We start from the raw sequence: 21119 nt of genomic DNA on the forward strand, positions 1-21119 counted from the left end.
ATTGGCCTTTTATCATCAATTTGTCCTTTCTAGTGAGTGAAATGTAATCTTGTCCATAAGCGCTTACTAGCAATGGCCATTTCCTTTTGTGTCAAAGAGTATGTACGGCCTGTCATGGTGTTCGGCTCCACCTGAGTTATCTAATTTTTGTTGACTTGTAAAATGTCTGGTTTTCGTGGATACACAAAGGATGGTGCTGGACCAGAAAGATGCAAAAAAGTCAATTTTATGTCTTCATTTTCACAATCTTTGGAGAGTACAGTAGCCGGCCACCAGCGCCGATCATATTCACAGGTCACATAACCAGTTATGTCATCCATTGCCAATCTTGTGCCGCCTTCTACCACTTCATGGACTTCACTGTCCACAGGCTGAACAGATCTGAATTCAAGATTTTCGGAATGACACTGTAATAGTTATAGTTTAAAATATTATCCCATCGCGATCCCAACTTGAATTTTGGTACAGATGTGGCTAAGGGCATAGCAGGCCCATGTGCATTTTTTTGAAATTTTTAAATAAAACGTTATTTTTTCGGAAATGCGTTTTAAAATTTTGCGTTTGCGTTCACATGGGTAAAATATTAACAAAGATACTCTTGTGACATATTTGGTGAAAGCCTGTATAGTTCTGAGTAGAATGGCGTTTATTTTGTTTCTCTATCTTTTTTCTAGCCTAAGTTATGAGGAGAAATGTAAAGGCAGGCAACACAGAAATTCGCACTTTTTCTGAACTTTGAAAATCAATAAAAAATCCAAAAAAAAATGCTAGAATTTTATCATAAATGCTAGAAAAAAAATCAATGGTTCACTTGACACTGAATGACCCTAGCGGTCTACATAGACCTGTATTATGAGGGGGTGGATTCCACACCAAAATCCGCCCCCTCTTGCCCCGTGTGAACTAGCCCTTATACACATCCAAGATGGTTCACACCTTACTTGTCTGACACAGAGGATCTTGTGTACAGTAATTCTATTTAGAAGTGGTTCTCGCTATCCACCCACTATCTATTCACACATCTAGTTCCAATGGCTCCCATGCTAGTCATCAGTATATGGGTCCCAGTGGATAGGTGATACATGTTTGTGGCTGGAATACCACTTTAAATTTCTTTTCCATCTTCTCCTTTATTGACACTCTGGCATCTAATATCCACCCACCAGCTTAGAAAGAAATGCCATCTACAGATAGTGTGCAGAGGGGAAAACTGCTAAATAGTATGAAATAGAAGCCATGTAATGGCCAGAAATATTCTTACTCCTCATGTGCACACTGTACTACGGTAGTCATATATATAAAGTGTGACAAGAGTTAGGTCTGCCTTTGGTTCCAAGCTAGTATACTATGAGTCAGGTATTGCCAGACAGCCTTATGGTTTTCTGAATATTTATCTCTACCATCTAGGTGACAAATGGCTTTACATTTACATTTGGAAGACAGTACATATTTTTTATACATTTGTGTGACTCATACGCCATCTTATGTCATTCCAGAAACTGGTCCATATTTGTCAATCATCGAACAACCCAAACAGGTAAGTACATTATATCCCAAACATGAATGGTGTTACAGGGGTTGGCCCACCGTAACTACTTCTTAGCTATCCATGGTATAGGTGATGTGTATGAACAGGGGGTGTCCAGCCCCCTCTGGTCCTGAGAATGGTGTCCTGTGTTCATTGTGTGAGTAAAGTGGCAGTCACACCTGCATTCTGCCAGTCCATTCACGTTTAGTGTAAGTTCACAAGGGGGATTTTTTGTCTGGATTTTGAGGCCGTATCTGCCTCAAAATCCTGACCAAAAAGGCGGCTCCCATTGAAATCAATGGGAGCCGCTCAGGTCTTTTTTCCGGGAGCCGGTTTGTTCCCGCACCCGGAAAAAGAGGGGAGCTGCTCATTCTTCAGGCCAAGTCTCCTTGCAATTTGGCCTGAAGACACTCCCTCGGAGGACTAGGCCCATTCATTGGTCTTAATCGGGAGCGGAGTGCCCAGCTGGAAGCTTTGTCATGGCTACCCAGTTTTTTGATTAAAAAACCCCGTATGAACTTACCCTTATGGGACTGCCAAAGAGAAGCCATGTACAGCAGTCTGCAATCTCCAGGGCTTCATTCACACAGGTGCACAGATCTATATTCTAGTCTTAGCTAGAGATCGGGACAATCAAGCTCTTCTCTCTTCATGGATGATGAGAAGAATTCATGATTTAGATTAATGCATTTCTCTATAATTAGTGGCTATTATATTATATTATATATTATTCATTCTCAGACATTCTATTGATTAATATTTTTTTTTTTTTTTTTATAAAACAGCGTGGCTTTCGCTTCCGCTATGTATGTGAGGGGCCTTCTCATGGAGGACTACCCGGAGCATCAAGTGAGAAGGGAAAGAAAACCTATCCTACTGTTAAAGTAAGTGCATTACAAGCTACTCTTGGTATGACATTATGAGCTTCGTGTTCAGTGCTTGTGATTTTAGTGATCTAATATTTAGTTTTTGTAATATTGATAAATAAAGTTAGAACATCTAACTAAAGATTTATCTGTGTAAGCCATTTTGTGATGCTCATTGTACCCGACTGGTCCTGTTTGTACACCAGATAACTTCATTCTGCAGACGTATACTATGTATTCTTTTTTTTTTGTTAATTTTGCAATACTGATGTATGTTTGATTTCAGATCTTCAATTATGTCGGTATGGCCAAAATCGAGGTAGATTTGGTAACTCACACTGACCCCCCTCGAGTCCACGCACACAGTTTGGTAGGAAAGCATGCCAGCGAAATGGGAAATTGTGTGGTGACTGTAGGACCTAAAGATATGACAGCTCAGTAAGTATTTTAGGATTGGGTTTTCCACTTGTATGTTGAAAACCGCATTAACAGAATTGGATGTGTATTGGATGTCTAAGCTCATATTCCTTCATCTCAGTGTCATATGAGCAGATGGCTAAAGGTAAATGCACACTACAAGCTACTGCATTAGTGTATAGTGTGTGATCAGGGCCCAAGTATGTTCTCCTTAGATATTGTCAGTCTCTGCTGTTTTTCTTTGGCACTATACATAAACCTATTACTATTCTTAGGGCTAGTTCACACGTGGGCAAAGGGGCGGATTTTGACTGCGGATTTTTCTTCAAAATCCGCCCCTTTACAATGGTGGTCTATGTAGACCGCCGGGCTTTTTTTTTCCGCTAGCGGCGGGCTGCCGCTAGCGGAGAAAAGAAGCGACCTGCGGCAGCACCCTCCTATGTCGGCTCATTCATTTGAGCCGACAGCGGAGGGGAAAGCCGCGACCGCGATGGTCGCGGCAGGCGGGTTTTGACAAGAGAGAGAAGCGGCTCGCCGCGTCTCTCTCGGTGTCAAAACCCATGCGGCCAGTTCACATGTGAACTGACCCTTAGGCTGTTTGTACTTGTATATTGTGTACTAGAACCTGCTTTTTTCCAGTGCACAATATAAATGTACAAACCAAAGGAGCTGAGACAGAGAGTAAGATAAACATTAGATACAAGCAGAGAAAGAAGGCAATGTGTGGGACCAAAATACCATCTTAATCTTTGGTGCAAATTTTTCCCCACGACTTTAGATTTTCTGACATTTCTGTCATTACATAAATGTAATCTACTTTAACTGCTTCCTGACATGTGCTGTGCTATTACGACAGATGCCAAATCTTTTAAGATGGACAGCTGAGACCTAGAGCTAATGAACTTTGATCACAGGCATTACTCTGCACTGTGTCCGTACGGTGAATGTAGCAGGGGAATTTTTCCAGCTTCCTAGTACATTGTACAGAATAATAAATGGTACCAATGGTACCCATTGATCTGATCCATCACAGAATGGCACTCTTTATTTTATTTTATTTTTTTTTTTTTTTTATTAAACACATTGTAGCATCTTTCAGTGTAACTATTTTTCTCATGTATTCAGATTTAATAACTTGGGCATTGTTCATGTCACGAAAAAGAGCCAAGTTGACATTTTAAAAGAGAAGATTAGACGGCAGCTACTGAGAAATTGCAGAGGGCCGCGCACACTCACAGGTGAGGTATAGCTCTGTCGAACTGGGGAAGCATTGTTTATTCTTATTCAGTTTTCCACTCCATGTTAGGCTCATTGACATACAACTGCTATAGGGTGCCAGGATAGCTCAAACATATCAATTGGCCCACAAAATAGGCCAAAACGGAGACCTTTTGTTGTTGTAAGGAACACTACAGTCTGCTATTATTTTCCATACAAAGACTTCCCACAGTATAAATGTATGTTTTGTTGTAGAAGTGAACTATTCTTACTCTGGGGTGGGTTTTGGGTGGAAGGTGGATGTCTTGTTGATTTAAGATGTTTCACCCTGGTGACAGACCCAGCTGGTTGCTGTTAGCAATGATCCAATTTGTTCTCCTGAGTCTCGCCTCTATAGATCAGAATAGATGAGCGGAGTAGCCTAAAGGTGTTGTCTCACCATATATATCTCTGCTACAGAGGAACCCACTTGTCCACCACGTGTCTGTTCTCTGAAACTATTAGAGTTCAGCAATTATCATCTGGGGAAGTTGGAGTAACCCATGTAATACACCCATGCAGTATAAGCCAGATCCTTCCAAGACTCTATAGATACATTTCACTGCATCCAAAAATGTAGATAGTAAAAATTTGCAGCAGAATTAGCGGAACATGTTAGTATTTCTTTAGATAACGTTGGAGTTACAGGTAACTTAGTTTCATTGGCTGCATTATTAGTTTGCTGGCAAATACATTGTCCCTAGGTCTCACCAGAACACCAAAGGGTTGTGTAACCCTGCGAAGACCCCATACTTACATAATAAATATATATGTCTGTGTGTGTGTGTGTGTGTGTGTGTGTATATGTAATATATATATAAAAAATACTGTTGTACTGTTCCCCCTTCAGAACACGACGAGAAGAAGATTGATGCAGATGTTAAGGAGCTGAAGAAAGTTACAGACTTAAGTATTGTACGCCTCCGCTTCACAGCCTATTTGCCGGATAGCACAGGAGCGTATACGCTGCCTTTAAAACCGGTTATTTCAGACCCCATTCATGACAGCAGTAAGTATACTCCTTATACAGGACTTATTTCACATTTATTGTACGATTTATTTAGCCTTTATTAGGTAAAACGAACAAAATTATAAATAATAAACTATGGTAGAACTAACAGGTTTTTGCACATTTCACCTAAACTAAATACAAATTTTATGTCAAATTTTGTCTATGAAAATAATATGCTAAACAAATAGACCCCGAAATGCAGACCCCCCCCCCCCCCAAAAAAAAAAAAAAGAACTAACGCAGCAAAATCAGCTAAAACATGACGGCTGGTTTAATGCAGTGATATATATGTTGTATAATTCTGCAATATTCTTTCTATTACAATACAAACCAGCGGTATATAGTGGGTTGTGATCTGAGGCTTACAAGGAAAGGTCCTATGAAATGATTGCAAGCAGAGTTGGGGGGATAATATTGTAAAAAGAAAAAGGCAATGACAGGAAAATCTTGGGAAAAAAAAAAAAAAAAAAAAGGACTTTAGATAAGTTTTGCTTTGAGAATGTGTTCTATGTAGTTGTTGAGTGTCGGGTGTGTGGTGAGCGATTCAGTGTCAGACATGATTTGATAGCGCCCTGTATAGTGAACAAGGAAGTCGTGTACTTTCCAATATAAAGCAGGGAATTACATTTTTGTTGAATGAGCTGGCAGGGAAGATTTCTCTTAAAGTGACGATGTTACCTTTTAATTTTACGCAGAGAAACAAATCTTCAGAAATTAGTCAGTGTTGTAGAAACGTCTTTGCTGACAGTAAGCTGCCCGAGATAAAAGAAACTGGTACGAATCACTTGCTGGGTTTTACATTATTTGTGTCTGGGTTTCTTTTTGACATGATAAATATCTTGTGCTTTGATGTTCTTGTTTTTGATATGTGTTTATTCTGAAATGAATAATGTATACTGTACATGGAAATCCAATTTCTGCACAAGAGAGGAAATTCACTTTGTGTATCAACTAAAAGAGGATGGATTCAAGAGTACACACAGTTTCTCTGTCCCCGTAGATGCCAAATAATGAGAATCTTACCTATCTAATGCTTTATGCTGAACTAGTTTATATGAAAGGATTCTCCACTCCTGGTAGGTTTGTGTTGGTTCTCCCTTTGAGGAGAGGCCCGTTAAATGTTGTTTTTTTTTTTTTTTTTAATCAGTACTGTAGAAAATGTATTAGAAATAACTAGTTTCTAAGAATAATATCCTACCACGTTGTGTGTACAGCTGTTCTACAAGCTAGTGTTTCTCTACGGTTATAGACACCCTGTGTGCAGTCACATATTGTAGTTATCTGACTTTTTTTTGTTTCCTCCTGATATCTTACAGACAGGGATTAGAGGTAAAACAACCTGCAGGATCACGTTACTTAGTGGGTTATTAGTCTGAAGTGATGGAGACCCGTTGGACTGTAACAGTACTGTGCACACAAAACTGTGCAAGGTTGCTTTATTTTGGTGTTATGAGATTCATCAGAGTGATAAAGAGAACCTGTCAGGTCAGTTTGGGCCACTAAACAATCCACATGTTCTTATGGACTAGGGAACAACCTTTATACTTATGAGGCTCATGGGATTCCTCTCTGGTGCCCCTGGCGTCTACACAGTTCTACAGTGTAGGCAGGGTCGTACACCCTGGTTTCTATGCACAAGTCCCAAAGTGTACGTTTCTGCTTTAGTGCCCCAGATCATCCTGATGGGTTCCCTTTAAGTGGTTGCAAAGGTATATGTACTCTTTAAAAGGAACCTGTCACTTCTGTAGTCAGAAGCCAGCAGGAGGAGCCCAGCAGATGAATGTATAGGTTTGTGGTGTAACTTGTCATTTATAAATAGAAACCTCTGCTCTTTCTTTTCTATTAGGTGGAGTAGGTGGTCCTATCAGTGACTGCCTGCTCTCTATGACAGTGCATACACAGAGAGCTGTCAATCCATGATAGGGCAACCTCATTGACTTACTAGGAAAGTCAGAGCAGAGGTTTAATGAATATGTTTTACTGATTTTTCCTACAATTTTCTGTCTTACACCGCACTGCTCCTCCTGTTCTATAACATACTGCTGGCAGATTGCACTCAATTTCCTGGTGTTTGGACACTTTTGAAATGGTCTAACAATGGGTTAAAAACACAAAAAATAGAAGCGCTTGCTCCATTGATCCCCTGCTGATCCCATTGTGACACTGGCCAGGTCCCTTGGTCTTTACTTTCTGGTTCCATTGTGATACCCTGGAAATGGCTGCTCATCCAGTCTCTGCCTAGAACAAGGCTCTGCTGACCATCACTAATAACACATAGACCTTTCTGGTAGGTGCAGGAGATCCGAGGACTAGAGGAGAGACTTTCCCCTGTCCTTGTGACACTTCTTAGGATATTGAATTCCCTGCCATTGGTTGGATGTGGCAGTGGATCAGTCGTCAATCAATAACTATGAAGCTCAGTTGACATTGATCTACACAACTAGACTGACTGCTATGTTTTGTGTTAGGAAGGAATTCCCCGACCCTCCTCCTTCCTTAAATTGACTGATGACTCACTGGGGTTTTTTGTTCTGCTTTATGCTAGTCATTGTAATAGTTTTCAGTTGTTCTCAGGAAAATGTTGAAGGACCTTTGTCTTGCGTAAGCTTTATTTCGTAACCGTATCCTACACATACGGCTGTGAGTAATATTCATGTTTGTGAGCACCTTCTATGGCATAAAATAAGGGATATTTCTTTCTACGTTGGCAAAAGAGTGTTTGGGCTGGAAGATTGCCACCATTGCAGGGTAACATTTTAGGGTGCTCTGTGTTGCCTTGTTTGCTTATTCTGCTGGCTGTTGTTTATTAATGTTGATATACAGCAATGTGCAGAGATGTCATAGGAAACCAGTTAAAGGGGTTGTCCGGGGTTAGGGATTATATGGTCTTTCCTTAGCATAGGCCATAAATACTTTGAGAAAATCCACCAAAGCACATAGAGAACATACAAACTGCACTCAGATGTCATCCTGAGCTACTGCACTGTTGCTTCTTTTCTTTATGCGCTTTCATATACCAAAGCGGTTCTCTAATGAATCAGTATAATAATAACAATAGTTTCATCTGAAAACTACTCTAAAAGGGGATTTCTATGTTCGAGACCTTTTTTTGATACCGATGACCTGTCCTGAGGATAGAATATGAGTGTGAAGTTGGTCCCTCCCAATCTGATGTTCCAGTCCTCTTGCAGCACCAGAACCTATAAAGGGAATGGAGCCATAGTGACTGTGCCGGAGTCCTGCAGCACTGCCCATGTTCCCTTAAGCCATGTCGCACTACTCCAGAATGGCTGCTACACTGGACAGAGTCTCCATGCCCTGTATAGGTTGTTGTGGTGCTGGAGGCTTCCTTGAAACAACTGCTCACCTTCACCACTTTGATAGTAATGACATTTTTTGAGGATAGGATATCAGCCTGGACACCTGATGGATGGCTGTGCCATGTATGAATGCAATGTAGTGCTTCCGCACTCATAAGGTCAATAAGGTTTCTCCAAGGAATTTCTGCCTTAAAAATAACCATGGTTATCTTAAATAAAGTCACATAATTTTGGAAATCCTTGTTTGTTTTGTGCCATGATAGAAATGAATCCTGTGCAGTCAGGGTCACTTATTGCTTTTGGTAACATAGTGATGAAAATAATCAATCAATGAAATGGTAAGGTCCATCAATTCGACCATTGTGTCACCCTTGTAATGTCGCATAAGGGGTAGAAGACTGCTGTAGTGAACTAGTGATAATCTTTCCTTATTGTAGATATAAGACATCCCGGGGCTTTAGGGTTAGCTCACACATAAATAACGTATGGCTTATTTTGGGCCAGGAAAAAAAGCTTCCTAATTATGAAGCTTTTTTTGGACCTTGGCAAGCTATTTTTTTTTTTTTTTTTTTAAACCAGCTTTAAAACAAACCCACCAAAAAAAACCAAGGCTGTTTTCCCCTCCTGTAAAATGAATGAGCTTAAAAACCGCGTTGCGGTTTTTTGTTTTTTTTTGGCCAAAAAACACGCGTTTTTTGCCTCCCATTCACTTCTATTGCTTTCTTCAGACGGCAAACGCCTGAAGAAAGGTCATGTCGCTTCTTTTTCTCTGCTAGCAGAAAAAAATAAGCTAGCAGTCTACATAGACTAACATTGTATGGAGGAGGATTATGACGTGGATTCCGCTGTCAAAATCCTCCTCCATGTCCCCTTGTGAACTAGCCCTTATATTGTTTTTACATGTCTGCCCTCTAGTGGCTGTTTAGGTTACAGCACCTTACTGCAGATTATTCTGTAAATCACACTCCGAAAAAATGTTACTGTAGTTGGAAATAAAGAGATTTGTATTTACATTTTTCAAACTGGTACTGCTTTTACCCTTGGACTGGATTATCCTCATGTTATTGATATTTGACAGAATCTCCCGGTGCCTCAAACCTGCGCATTTCCAGAATGGACAAAATCTCTGGTTCTGTACAAGGAGGAGATGAGGTGTACCTGCTGTGTGATAAAGTGCAAAAAGGTAAGTGGCTGTAACCAAGAAGGTTGATCTCCCTTTTTAGGATCATCTTGTCCTTAAACCTAACTAAGTTCTCGTCTAACCATCTTTATTGCAGTCTAAGCTCCGTTGTTCTGATACCGAGCTCCAAATCCCCTCGACCAGGGAATGAAGAGACTCGCATATTCTCTGTCCTCTCTTTCACTTGCAGCCATGAACTTATCTTATAGACATAGCCATAAAAGGCAATAAAAACAAACAAACCAAAAAAAAACTTTAACAATGGCCTGTATCTGCCACTAGTGGTCAGTGCAGGAGTCACCAGATGTCTTGTAAATGCATGTCTATGCAAGTGATGTTGCTCTCTGTATATGTATCCCAAAAAAGTTGAGTCCTGACCACTGTAGAGAAATATTAAGAAATTATTTACTATGGATCTGGACCATAACCCAGCATGAAGCTAAATCTGGGGATTTCCTCTAAAAGCTGTGCATAGACTATTGTGATGTTTAGTACATTTGTTTTTGCAGGGTGCTTGACATACATTAGGACATTTTGTGCATAGTGCGTTGTGTATATGTACTCTTATAACCTCCTGCCTGTTATAGATGACATAGAAGTGCGATTTTATGAAGATGACGAAAATGGATGGCAAGCCTTTGGGGATTTCTCACCTACAGATGTCCACAAACAGGTGAGAATGTCTGAATATATCTATATATATCTATATATCTATATATATATATATATATATATATAATATATATAATATATATCTCTCTCTCTCTCTCTCTCTCTCTCTCTCTCTCTCTCTCTCTCTCTCTCTCTCTCTATATATCTATATATATCTATATATATATATATATATATATATAATGTACATGTATATACACATATACAGTACATATATAACCTGATTACTTGCTGTAGGTATAGCGGATGAATGTAATTTTTGTTAAGTGTAATAGAACTAAAAATGGTTTGTAAAGCTTCCTATGTGGTCCTAGCTGCATGGAGCCATAGAAGTGTCTGTATAACTGATGGGTGTTCTGACACACATGTGGTTCTGCTGATATAGTTGCACAGCATCACAGGGATGTATTATGTTGTCAGTTCTGGTCAGTATACACACATTTGGGACTGGATGAATGTCTGTGTTCCAGATGATACAGGGGCGTTATGCTCTTCTATTAGAGGCCTTAGAGCAGGGGTGCTCACACTTTGTCTGCATGTGAGCTACTTTCTTACATGACAAGTCGAAAGATGTACTACCCACTTCTTGTGGGTGGGGCCAGGGCAGGCCTGTGGGCGGGGTGAGGCATGTCTGTGGGCGGGGCCAGGCATGTGGGCGGGGCTGTGTGGAGCAGGAGACAGCGGCATTCTGTGGCCGCCCAGGGATCCCCGCTGTCTGTCTGTTCACAGCGCAGGCTGAGAGTTATCTCTGGACACTGGCAGGCTGGGACTGTGGCAGCCCCGCCTGCCAGTGTCTGTAGATGACTCTCAGCCTGCACTGTGAACAAGCAGCACCCCGGCCCCCTCCATCCCTAAGAGTGGCCTGCAAGTGTCCGGAGTGCTTGTTCACAGCGCAGGCTGAGAGTCGACTTTCAGCCTGCACTGTGAACAAGCAGACACCGGGGATCCGCTGCATCCCGCGATTGACCCATATGTCCATTGCTATCAACCAAGTAGATCGCGATCGACCTATTGGGCACCCCTGCCTTAGAGTATCTATATGTTGCACAAGGGATTTGGCCTCTTGGGACCATAAAATCTGAGAGATCTTTATTGAGTAACCAACTTAGAAAATCTAATTTTGTATACATTGTAACATCATAATTTAGCCCGAGAATGACCAGTCCCTCTTATCCCTTCAGTACGCCATTGTTTTCCGGACTCCACCATACCACAATAAGAAAATTGATCGTCCAGTGACCGTGTTCTTGCAGCTGAAGAGGAAACGTGGCGGAGATGTCAGTGACTCCAAACAGTTTACTTACTACCCAGTGGAACAAGGTAGCGTGCTTTTATTTGTAATAGTCAATAGCAGTGGTTCTTAACCTTGTTTGAGGTACCGAACCCACCAGTTTCATATGCACATTCATTGAACCCTTCTTTAGTGATAAATCAAATATGATTTATTTCCAAATTCAAGACATAGGTATATATATATTTTGTGTTACTGGTACACAAAATGAACCGTGCATGGGGCCTAGGGTCCGATCGAACCCTGGTTAAGAACCACTGGCTTAAAGAGAATCAGTATTGGTAGTTCATTTGTAGCTCTGAATAAGATAATGTGGCTGGGTAAGGTTGCAGAGTTGGGGACAGCAGAGTTGATGACTGGCTCGGTGGGATTATGGGATACATGACTGCAGAACCAGGAAGTGCTTTCTATATTGACCTTCTGAACCTTCTGTGTGGCTGGTTTTTTGGTTATTTCCTGGTCCTTTTGTGTAGTGACAATGTGCCTGTGTCATCTGACCACTGCAGTAGTGACCTTTGTGGTCGAAATATCATTACTGGAGGCCAGCTTAGCTAAATTGGGAAGGGTGGAGGTCCATAAAGTGAGTGTACCAAATATTTATTGCTCATTGCCAATTCTTTTAGATTTGTAAAAATGGAGAACTATCGGAATCCTCAACATAGCCTCCAGTTGACTCTGTCTTGTTTATTTGCAGACAAAGAAGAAGTTGAAAGGAAACGAAGGAAAGACTTACCATCGCTCAATCATTATGGAGGTGGAGCACCCATGGGTGGCGCAGGAGGAGGATCAGGAGGATTTGGACATGGAGGCGGTAAGTGTACTTTTAGTGAATTAGGCCTCGTCTCTTCATAGTAACGGACATGTGTTATAGTTGTCTGTAAGCATGTGCAGACCTAGAAGCAGTTTTTGCTGTTTGTTTTATTCTGTTGACATATTACACTCATTGCCCTCCCAAAAAATTCACCAAGGAGGAGTTTTTAGAATAAGATGGAACTCTATAGGTGTGAGATGTAATGGTGATAAAGTTAAGTGGTCACAATATCAGGGCGAAAGGAGATGTGTATGTGGAACATTGTGCAATTGAAGGGAGGCCATAACACCCTGTTGGGCCACCTCTAGCCAGGATACAGGTTCAGTCTAGTATTTTGCAGCAGGTTTGCCTACACTTGTAGCTGGGCCTGAAGATCTTGCATACTGATGAGTTGTTGAAGCTGGCATCCCGGCTGTCACATAAATACTCAGTAGGCAATTAATCTGGCGACTGGGCAGGCCATGAAAGTGTTGCAATCTGGAAGTGACGTTCCTGGGAAACCCTTGCAGTGTGTGGGTGAGCATTATCCTGCTGAAAAATGGCATTTGAAAGCCCTGCCACGAGAGGAACAAGAGAAGAAGAAAAAGACGGCACCGAGCTGACCCTAGTGTAGTAAATTCAGCACAAGTATGAGTAAAGGTAAGCAAATGGAAAGCCGCTCACCTTAGGGGGTTGTGTAGGACACAACAACCCCAACATTTAAAAAGATGTTAGAAACCGAGAGGGAAGCAGCTGGAAGACACGTCACTGGGACGTAGAGGCATCGACAGACTGGGACCAAACTCTTCAGAAGGTTTGGGTGAGCGCTTCTCCTTGCCAAACCTGAAGATTTTGGTCCCAGTCTGTTGCTGCCATGAGAGGAGGCCTGCACAAATGGATGAAATGTTGATGTCCCTCGTATGAATGTTAGGGGCATCCAGCTGTCATACACGACGGCTCCCTAGATCATTACACCAGCCATCAGGGCAGCATGTCACGAGACCTCTCTACCATCATTGCATTCCAAACAGAACCTAGATTTATCACAATACACTTCCAGACCAGTTTTTCATTCACTTTACCTATTCAAAAGAAGATAACACCAAATTTCCTTCTGTTTAAGTGCCTTAATATAGGCTGGGCAGAGACAGAGAAGTGTGTAATGAAGGTGCATGGTGGACAAGGCAACGGTGGGAGCTTCTTGTGCCTGTCACCAGGAACTTGTCACACTGAAAATTTAGAACAGGAGGAGATGAGACTAACCTAGCTTTGTGGGAATAGATTGTGCATAAGTGATGTAATATTCATCCTGGGTTTCGGAGTCCCGTAGGCGGTCTTTCGCAGTGATTGACAGCTCTGTATCCATCCATATTACTGGCAGCCCTCCCTGTATAACATTATCTAATTGGTTACTTGCTAGGAAACAATATGAACTTTACCTATGGAGGAATGCACACTGGATTTTACACACCTTCTGGTGGGGTCTACCCGGGAGTAGGGTACACGGTGAGCAATGCACCATCTGACTCTTCTCCTCAATCACAACCATTACCAAACGTGAAGAAAGAAGAGCCCCCAGCCAGCCCATCACAAGAAGGCTCCACATCACAGTCCAGAGATTCTCAGAGGGGGGATGCACAGCAAGGTATGGCGTGGCGGCTAAGCTTTTACCATTAGTTGCTGCCTATGTTTAGCATTACTTTGCATTCCAGGAACTGATCGATTCACTGTTTTGCCTTCACAGCTCATATCTGCGACATAAGAATGCTGACGCTTGCGCAACGCACTTCCAAAGCCTTAATGGGCTATGCGATCACTGCAGACCCTCGCATGTTGTTGGCTATACAGAGACCCTTAGTGGCTACACGGGATCAGAATGGGGACACGTAAGAGTTTGACCGCACTTGTTTAAATACCACTCGACTGTTCTCCTGACTGTATGAAGAGTTAGTAACAACTCTATTACTTCTACCAGGCCGCTTCATCTAGCCATCATACATGGGCAGACCACAGTCATTCAGCAGCTGGTCGATGTCCTTCAAGACGTGCCAAATCAACACATCTTCAATCTATGTAACAACCTTCACCAGGTATTGTTTGTCTTTCCATATATTTTTATCTGAACTGTTCCTATTCCTGAACAAGAGAGGGGGGTGGTTTTAGAGATGAATTAAAATGCACCAGATTTATGAATGCAATGTGCAATATACTGGAATGCAGACTGGGATACAATATATTCCCAATCACCATATAGTAACACGTGCTCATGTGGTGTAATGGGTGGGTGATAGATGAATAAGTATGAGCCTATACCCAAATATCCATGTACAATAAATGTTAATATTTTAAGGCCAAATATGTTTGAATTTCGCATAGTTTATTAATACACCCATAAATCTCTGCATCACTTCATAAAAATGGGGTTAGTGATATAATGTGGATATTAGAGCAACCCTCAGCATTCCAGCTGTTGTATAACTACAACTCCCAGCATGGAAACCTGCTCTGCTGTTCTTGGAATTCCCATGGAAGAGAATGGAGCATGATGGGAGCTGTCCAGCAGCTGGTGGGCTTAAGGTTTGCGATCCCTGCGTATTAGAGTAAAAAGTAGCCAGTTAGTAAGTGATAGTAAGGCCTTATTCACACATGAGTATTGTGGTCAGTGTTTGGTTATACACCGTGTCACAGTACATTGTGGAAGGGATTTGATTATTTCCATCTATGCCTCTGTTATGCAGGTTTGAGAACCAATTTGAATGCTGTTCAGCACCTATACAAATGCGGCAGAAATGCTTTGGGGGCATCTTAGTACCTTGCCTCGGATTTTATATACGAGCATTGCACGTTTTTCTTGTTTATATATGATTGAAACGTCTGAACTTGTAATAGAATCTGTTTCTTTTACCATCTGCTAAATCCACCTTGGGAAAACCTTTAAATGTGTTCCAGATCTCGAGCTTCCATTTAATATAATGTATGTAATGGGATCGGGATACAGGAGTTTTATATATGTCCTATCTGTTGTTAAACAGACTCCTCTGCACCTCGGGGTGATCACTAAGCAGTACCAGACAGTTTGTCTTCTGCTAAGAGCCGGAGCGGACCCCACCATTCTTGATCGCTATGGGAACTCAGTGCTTCACCTGGCGGTTCAGACCGGAGATGTTAAAATGCTGGAAGTCCTCTTGGAATATACATATCCTAAATACCAGAATCTCCTCAACATGCCGGACTACAACGGTGAGCAGTGGAATCTGTGTCATTTGTCTATGTATGTCTTTATTAAAAGCTCTCAAATGTACCAAAATCTTACATCAGATATTTACATCAGCACGTGCTGGAATGTGTCATGAATCTCATCACATGCAGTACTAGTATCTATAGGGAATGTAAATATCCTAAAATCTGATCATACGGTATGGTGGCGCGCTTGGCATTAACCTCATATTTGCATTCAGGTTTATACCCAGTTCACTGGGCCGTAAAAGCTAAAAATGAGAAATGTCTGGAGCAGCTGGTGAGAAGCGGAGCCGATGTGAACGCTGCAGAACGCAAGAGCGGACGATCTCCCCTGCATATCGCTGTGGAGATGGACAACCTCAATATGGCCATTTCTCTAGTTAAGAAAGTAAGAATGAATGTTGTCTATTAATGGCATACATTTATCTTGCACCCTTTCCTTTTTGAGGTTTTCATGCTTGTGCATATACCTAGGATGTAGGCTCTGAACATGATGCAAAAGGGGGCCTAGCATATATTGTGAATCCCAAAATGTTTAAATATTAGTACTAGAGATGAGCGAGCAGTATTTGATGGAATACCTCCCCTGCATAGTTATTGGTGTAATCTGTCGAATACCATGTGGTAAACACAGTAAAAATGTGATGCCCCTCCCACCTTCCCTGGTGCTTTTTTACACCAATATCTATGCAGAGGAGGTATTTGAGCGAATACTACTCGCTCATCTCTAATTAGTACTAAGCGCTTATTCACACAACGGGCTTTCGTGGCCAGCAAATGGCCCCATCGCCAAAAATGGATTTATTGATATTGCCTGATGTGTTAAATAATGTAACTTGCTATTACTCAGACATTTTTCATGGATTCTTCGAGAGACAGAAATCTGAGGGATTCATGTAAATGGATTACCCTAGGATAACTTCACTTTTTCATGGCCGAGTGCATAGCCCTGTCTGAACTCTAACCATGACATTTTCCAGTGACACCCTCATGAGCCGGATCAGACGTCCTGTGACATAGTGTGCACACGGGGTTGTCTTTTCTGCACATCATCCCACAGTACTAATTGTCAATGCAGTGTTAAGTGTGACTCTCATAAAGGTTCCACTGTATATCTGAATATGATTGGTAAGAGTACTTGGCTGTGTCTAGTGATGTGGAGCCCTGCCTAGAGGGGCAATCTACTTAAAGAAAAGGGTAACCTTTGTTTAGAGTTTCTGTTCTTCCATTCTGGTGACTTCCAAGATCTCAGATTACTGCCTGGGAAGGAAACCGAGCTTGTTTACATCTAGAGACTGAAGCCCTCTGCAAATGTAACACCTGTAGGTGTAAGGTAGATAAAGTGAGCACACACATCTCTCCTGTCCTGATAGCTTACTGTAATGTGGATACAAGTTTTATAGGCCAAGTGTCAGGAAGGTAATGAAGAATAGCCCGGAGCTTTTCACGGTCTATTCTCATTTCTAAATGACACTTCACCATCCAATGATCACATGGATTTCCTAACTGTAGATAGGTTTTTAATGTGAAAATCCGATTTGAACACCGCTTTTAACTTGTCCTAATATTTTGGGGGTAGATGACACCTTACACCTTGTGTGCTGTCTTTTGATTATGATGGTATTGCAAGGCCCTGATACCTATAGTCACATGTAACATGGCGCTCCATTCATTCTTTATGTATGTTCTTTCAGCTGGGGGCAGATGTCAATGCTCAAACATTTGGAGGAAATACTCCTTTACATCTGGCTGCCAGTCTTGGGTCTCCAGTCCTTACAAGGATGCTTATCAATGCAGGTAATGACATTGTATTTAGTAGCGGATGAAGGCAATGAGACAGAACCTGCGCTATAACAGTATACGGGCTGCTTGATCTTCAGTGAACTTTGTTACGGTCCATACCATATGTCCACCTCTGGGCTTAGCTGATACAAATCCTTTTTATTCTGCTACTGTTGATATGATAAAAGTTAAGTTGTCTCAGCAGTTTACTTATGTGAAGTCTCAGCAGTTCCCCAAGTTAAACCCATTTGTGATTTAGCAGTTTACCCAACTCCTAGTTATTTGTCATGTCCCAGCAATTTAGCCAGGGGCAGGTTACCCAAAAGATGTCTGTGATGTCACAGGAGGTCACTTATAGGGAGACTCCATGAACAGAAGAGCCATTGCATTTGCCAGAAATGTGAAAAAAAACCCAACCCAACCAAACCAAAAACCATTGAGCCGGTTAAGCTTTATTTGTGTAATGTTTCCCATCTGGAAGTTCGTTGATGACGGTTTGCCTTCTGCTCTATGTGGTGTTTGAGTAAGTTCTTGTTTCTGGTTGTCAGGTGCAAATGCACTGTTGGAAAACGATGAACCTGTGCGTTCGGCGACAGCGGTGTACAGCGACAGCGACGATACAGACAACGATTCAGATGTGCAGATGGATATAGATTCTGACCAGCAGGGGGACAACAGTTCTGAAGAGGAAGAGACCATAGACACAGATCAAGATAACAGAAGAATATCCTGTGGTGTTAAGAGGCGGTATTCCGGCCACACACCGTTAGACTTAACCCAAAGTCAGAAGGTAAGAGTCTCTGAATGTCAGGAACAGTGAAATGATTGGTTAGCTGTAATAATTCTGGTCTGGACCACCCAGCGCATTTGCCTCATCACACCTCTTTTTCTATCAAATCTGCACTTTGGCTCAAATATCTGTTTGATAAGAATATAATGAATATGTTGAGGACTGGGTCCCATCTTGCAGGTTTCCAAAACCATACCCACTTGCAGCCCACTTTATATAGACTGTAAAACATGTGCACAGTTTTGTAGGTAATCCTACTAAAATCATCTAGGTCTGTTAAAGGGCTTCTCCAGAGTCTGTGAATATTATCTTCCTGCAAGGATTATAGGCACCCGGCTTCTGAGATGCTCCATCTTCTCTCCAGTGTTCACCGGTACCTCTTTACCTGCGCTATGGGGTTGGCCGAGTAGATTATTTTAATAATGAAGTCAGCCCTCGTATCTGCAGGTAAGTAGTAGTGAACATGGAGATGGGGTAATGTGAGGTTAGGACAAGACCTGAACCCATTTCTGTGGTGCCTAAAAGTGCTTTCCAGAGGATGTCAAAGTTTACATACACCCTGAAGAGCCTCTCTAACAGTGTATCAGAAAACTCTAACCAACCACTGCATGCTATATCATACTTTTAGTCCTAAATATATTTGAGCATGTGACTCACAGGTGGGCTTCATCTTCTGTCTGTGTCAACTATTTGTGTCATTATTTAGTGTCATGTATTGTGAAAGAGTTTGGATTGTGTCCCCCAACCTGTTAGTTACATGATGCAAGTCTGCTTTATGCAATCTGCTATTTGAATGGAAGGGCTCAGAAGGAAGTGTTGTGACCATGTAAATGGAATAGTACAGCTGAGTCTGCTTTATGTGCTTGGTTGTCACTGAAAGGAGTGAAGAAAATTGAACTTTTTATTTAAATAGGTGAAAAAAGTTTCAGCACTATGTTAATGTCACAAACAACCCAAAAATATATAAGATAAGATATGAAATCCTGTGGTGACATTAGCAGGCTTAGACTCTCTAGGTGTTTTAGCTAACCACACCCATAGCCTCCAGTCACTTAGGGTATGTTCACACATCAGTATGCCATCCGTCCGTTTGAATTCAGTTTGACACTTCAAAACGGACTGATACAAATACTGATTGTATACTGACACCTTTTTATGCTGATAGCAAACGTTCTCCATCCCCTAGAGGACAGATAAGGGGATTAAAAGTCGAAATTGTAAACAAAGTAGAGATAAGGAGGACACAGGGACATTTATTATATCTCCTTATCTTTACTTTGTTTACAATTGCTACTTTTAATCCCCTTATCTGTCCTCTAGGCGACGGACAGCGTTTGCTATCAGCATAAAAAGGTGTCAGTATACAATCAGTATGTGCATCAGTCCGTTTTGAAGTGTCAAACTGAATTCAAACTGACGGATGGCATACTGATGTGTGAACACAACATTACAGTGTATGATAGAAATCTGCTCAGAATTGTATTCAAACTCCCCTACTGTAAGTTGATAAGTAAAGGGAGGGGTTTGAGTTGGGACTATAGTATAGGGTAGCACTATATGCTATATATGATATGCTATATATGATATGATATCCTGACCTGTGCTGCTATACATAGTTATTGGGTGTAATACTCAGGTGTCAAGTATTGCAGGGATTCGGCAGAGTTGTGGTGTGATAGCCCTCCTATCATATTAGAGTATTGGAGCATTTCATTAGCCTTGATACTCGCAGTCCTGTTAATTCCCAACTATCCACTCCTCCTTTTATTTATCTACTTACAGTAGCGGGTTTGTGAGACCATTTTGAGCCGATTTCTATCATACATTGTGTAAGTGACTGGAGGCTACGGGTGTGGTTAGCTAACACACCTAGAGTGCCTGAGACTGCTAATGTCACCACTGGATTTTTTTTCTCCTATGTTTTTGTTTGGGGCATTAACCTAGTGCAGATATGTTTTGAGATATTGAAGTTTAAAGTTCTATTTCCATCCCTCCATTCAGTGACTAGTTTGTATTTGGGTGATGAGCCTTGTGTGAATTTGCTTTATGTGCTTAGAACAAATTGTGCCCTTGAAATCCTGGCATGCAGAGTCTGCTCAATGCTGAACATGGTAGTCACAGATAGGTACGCACCTGTTGGCTTCTTGCTATTCCCTTTCTCTGCAATGGGGCTTTTTTTCATTGAAGAGCTGCAGTAAAGAGTAACACGTGTACTACTGCAGAGTTTGTAGTGTAATGGTTGTTAGCATGTAGGTGAGATGTAGAGTAATGTGTATTAGGGATTACCATGTAGTAAAATGAAGCTCTGGTCTTATTCTGACGAAAACACTGGTACCAGCACCAAATGAAGATGAGAATCTTATTATAGATTAGGACATAACTTTTAATAAAGAATTCAAAACACATCATGTGTCCCCAAAAAAACAAAAAGAAAAGCAGCCTACATGTCTTGGGAGTAACCCTCTCTTACTCGTGGCATTTGGTATGGGGGTGATAACACTCACTTGTCAATCTATGTTATGTCTTGTGGAAGGGGATAAAAATATTCTGGAATGATTTGTTCATGGGACAAGTATTTTTTGAAAATGGACATCTTGGGATGGGTGATGGCTCCTCTCTGTAGAGTAAACTCCAAAATGACACACTTCCTAAACAACCAGTCTGTATTGTGTCTTGTAATTATTCTAGTTCTTACTAAGTTTTGATATAAACAAACCGTAATAATCAAATGGGCAATGCTGCAAATGTAGGCCAATATTTCTGATTGTTTCTCTGTATACCTTTGTGTTTCAGGTGAGAGATATCTTGTCTAAACATTCATCTGGAGGAATTGCAAGAAATCCAGCCAAACACGAGCCAGGTTAGTCTAGCACATGTGCTGCGGTTTATCTTGTTTCAATATATTGTCCATTACTTTAACCCATTCCTGACATCTACAGTAACAGTATAGTGGCTGCTCTATACAACCTGTAAT

General features: G+C 41.4%; 1 protein-coding gene across 2 annotated transcripts in view; it reads left to right on the top strand.

Annotated features, from left to right (window-relative positions):
* The window catches only part of NFKB2 (nuclear factor kappa B subunit 2), a 51787-nt gene that overhangs the window by 15392 nt on the left and 15276 nt on the right, over positions 1–21119 (top strand). For both annotated transcript variants that reach the window (XM_075258173.1, XM_075258174.1), the window contains exons 3-19: positions 1497–1537; positions 2314–2412; positions 2681–2832; positions 3937–4049; positions 4919–5077; positions 9479–9583; positions 10168–10253; positions 11434–11572; positions 12238–12354; positions 13754–13978; positions 14078–14219; positions 14309–14423; positions 15366–15573; positions 15792–15961; positions 17268–17370; positions 17904–18145; positions 20939–21005. In XM_075258173.1, coding sequence (XP_075114274.1) covers positions 1497–1537; positions 2314–2412; positions 2681–2832; positions 3937–4049; positions 4919–5077; positions 9479–9583; positions 10168–10253; positions 11434–11572; positions 12238–12354; positions 13754–13978; positions 14078–14219; positions 14309–14423; positions 15366–15573; positions 15792–15961; positions 17268–17370; positions 17904–18145; positions 20939–21005 — 2283 coding nt within the window. The remainder of the gene's footprint in view (positions 1–1496; positions 1538–2313; positions 2413–2680; positions 2833–3936; positions 4050–4918; positions 5078–9478; positions 9584–10167; positions 10254–11433; positions 11573–12237; positions 12355–13753; positions 13979–14077; positions 14220–14308; positions 14424–15365; positions 15574–15791; positions 15962–17267; positions 17371–17903; positions 18146–20938; positions 21006–21119) is intronic.

This window comes from Leptodactylus fuscus, chromosome 10 (assembly GCF_031893055.1).
Source record: "Leptodactylus fuscus isolate aLepFus1 chromosome 10, aLepFus1.hap2, whole genome shotgun sequence".
NCBI lineage: Eukaryota > Metazoa > Chordata > Amphibia > Anura > Leptodactylidae > Leptodactylus > Leptodactylus fuscus.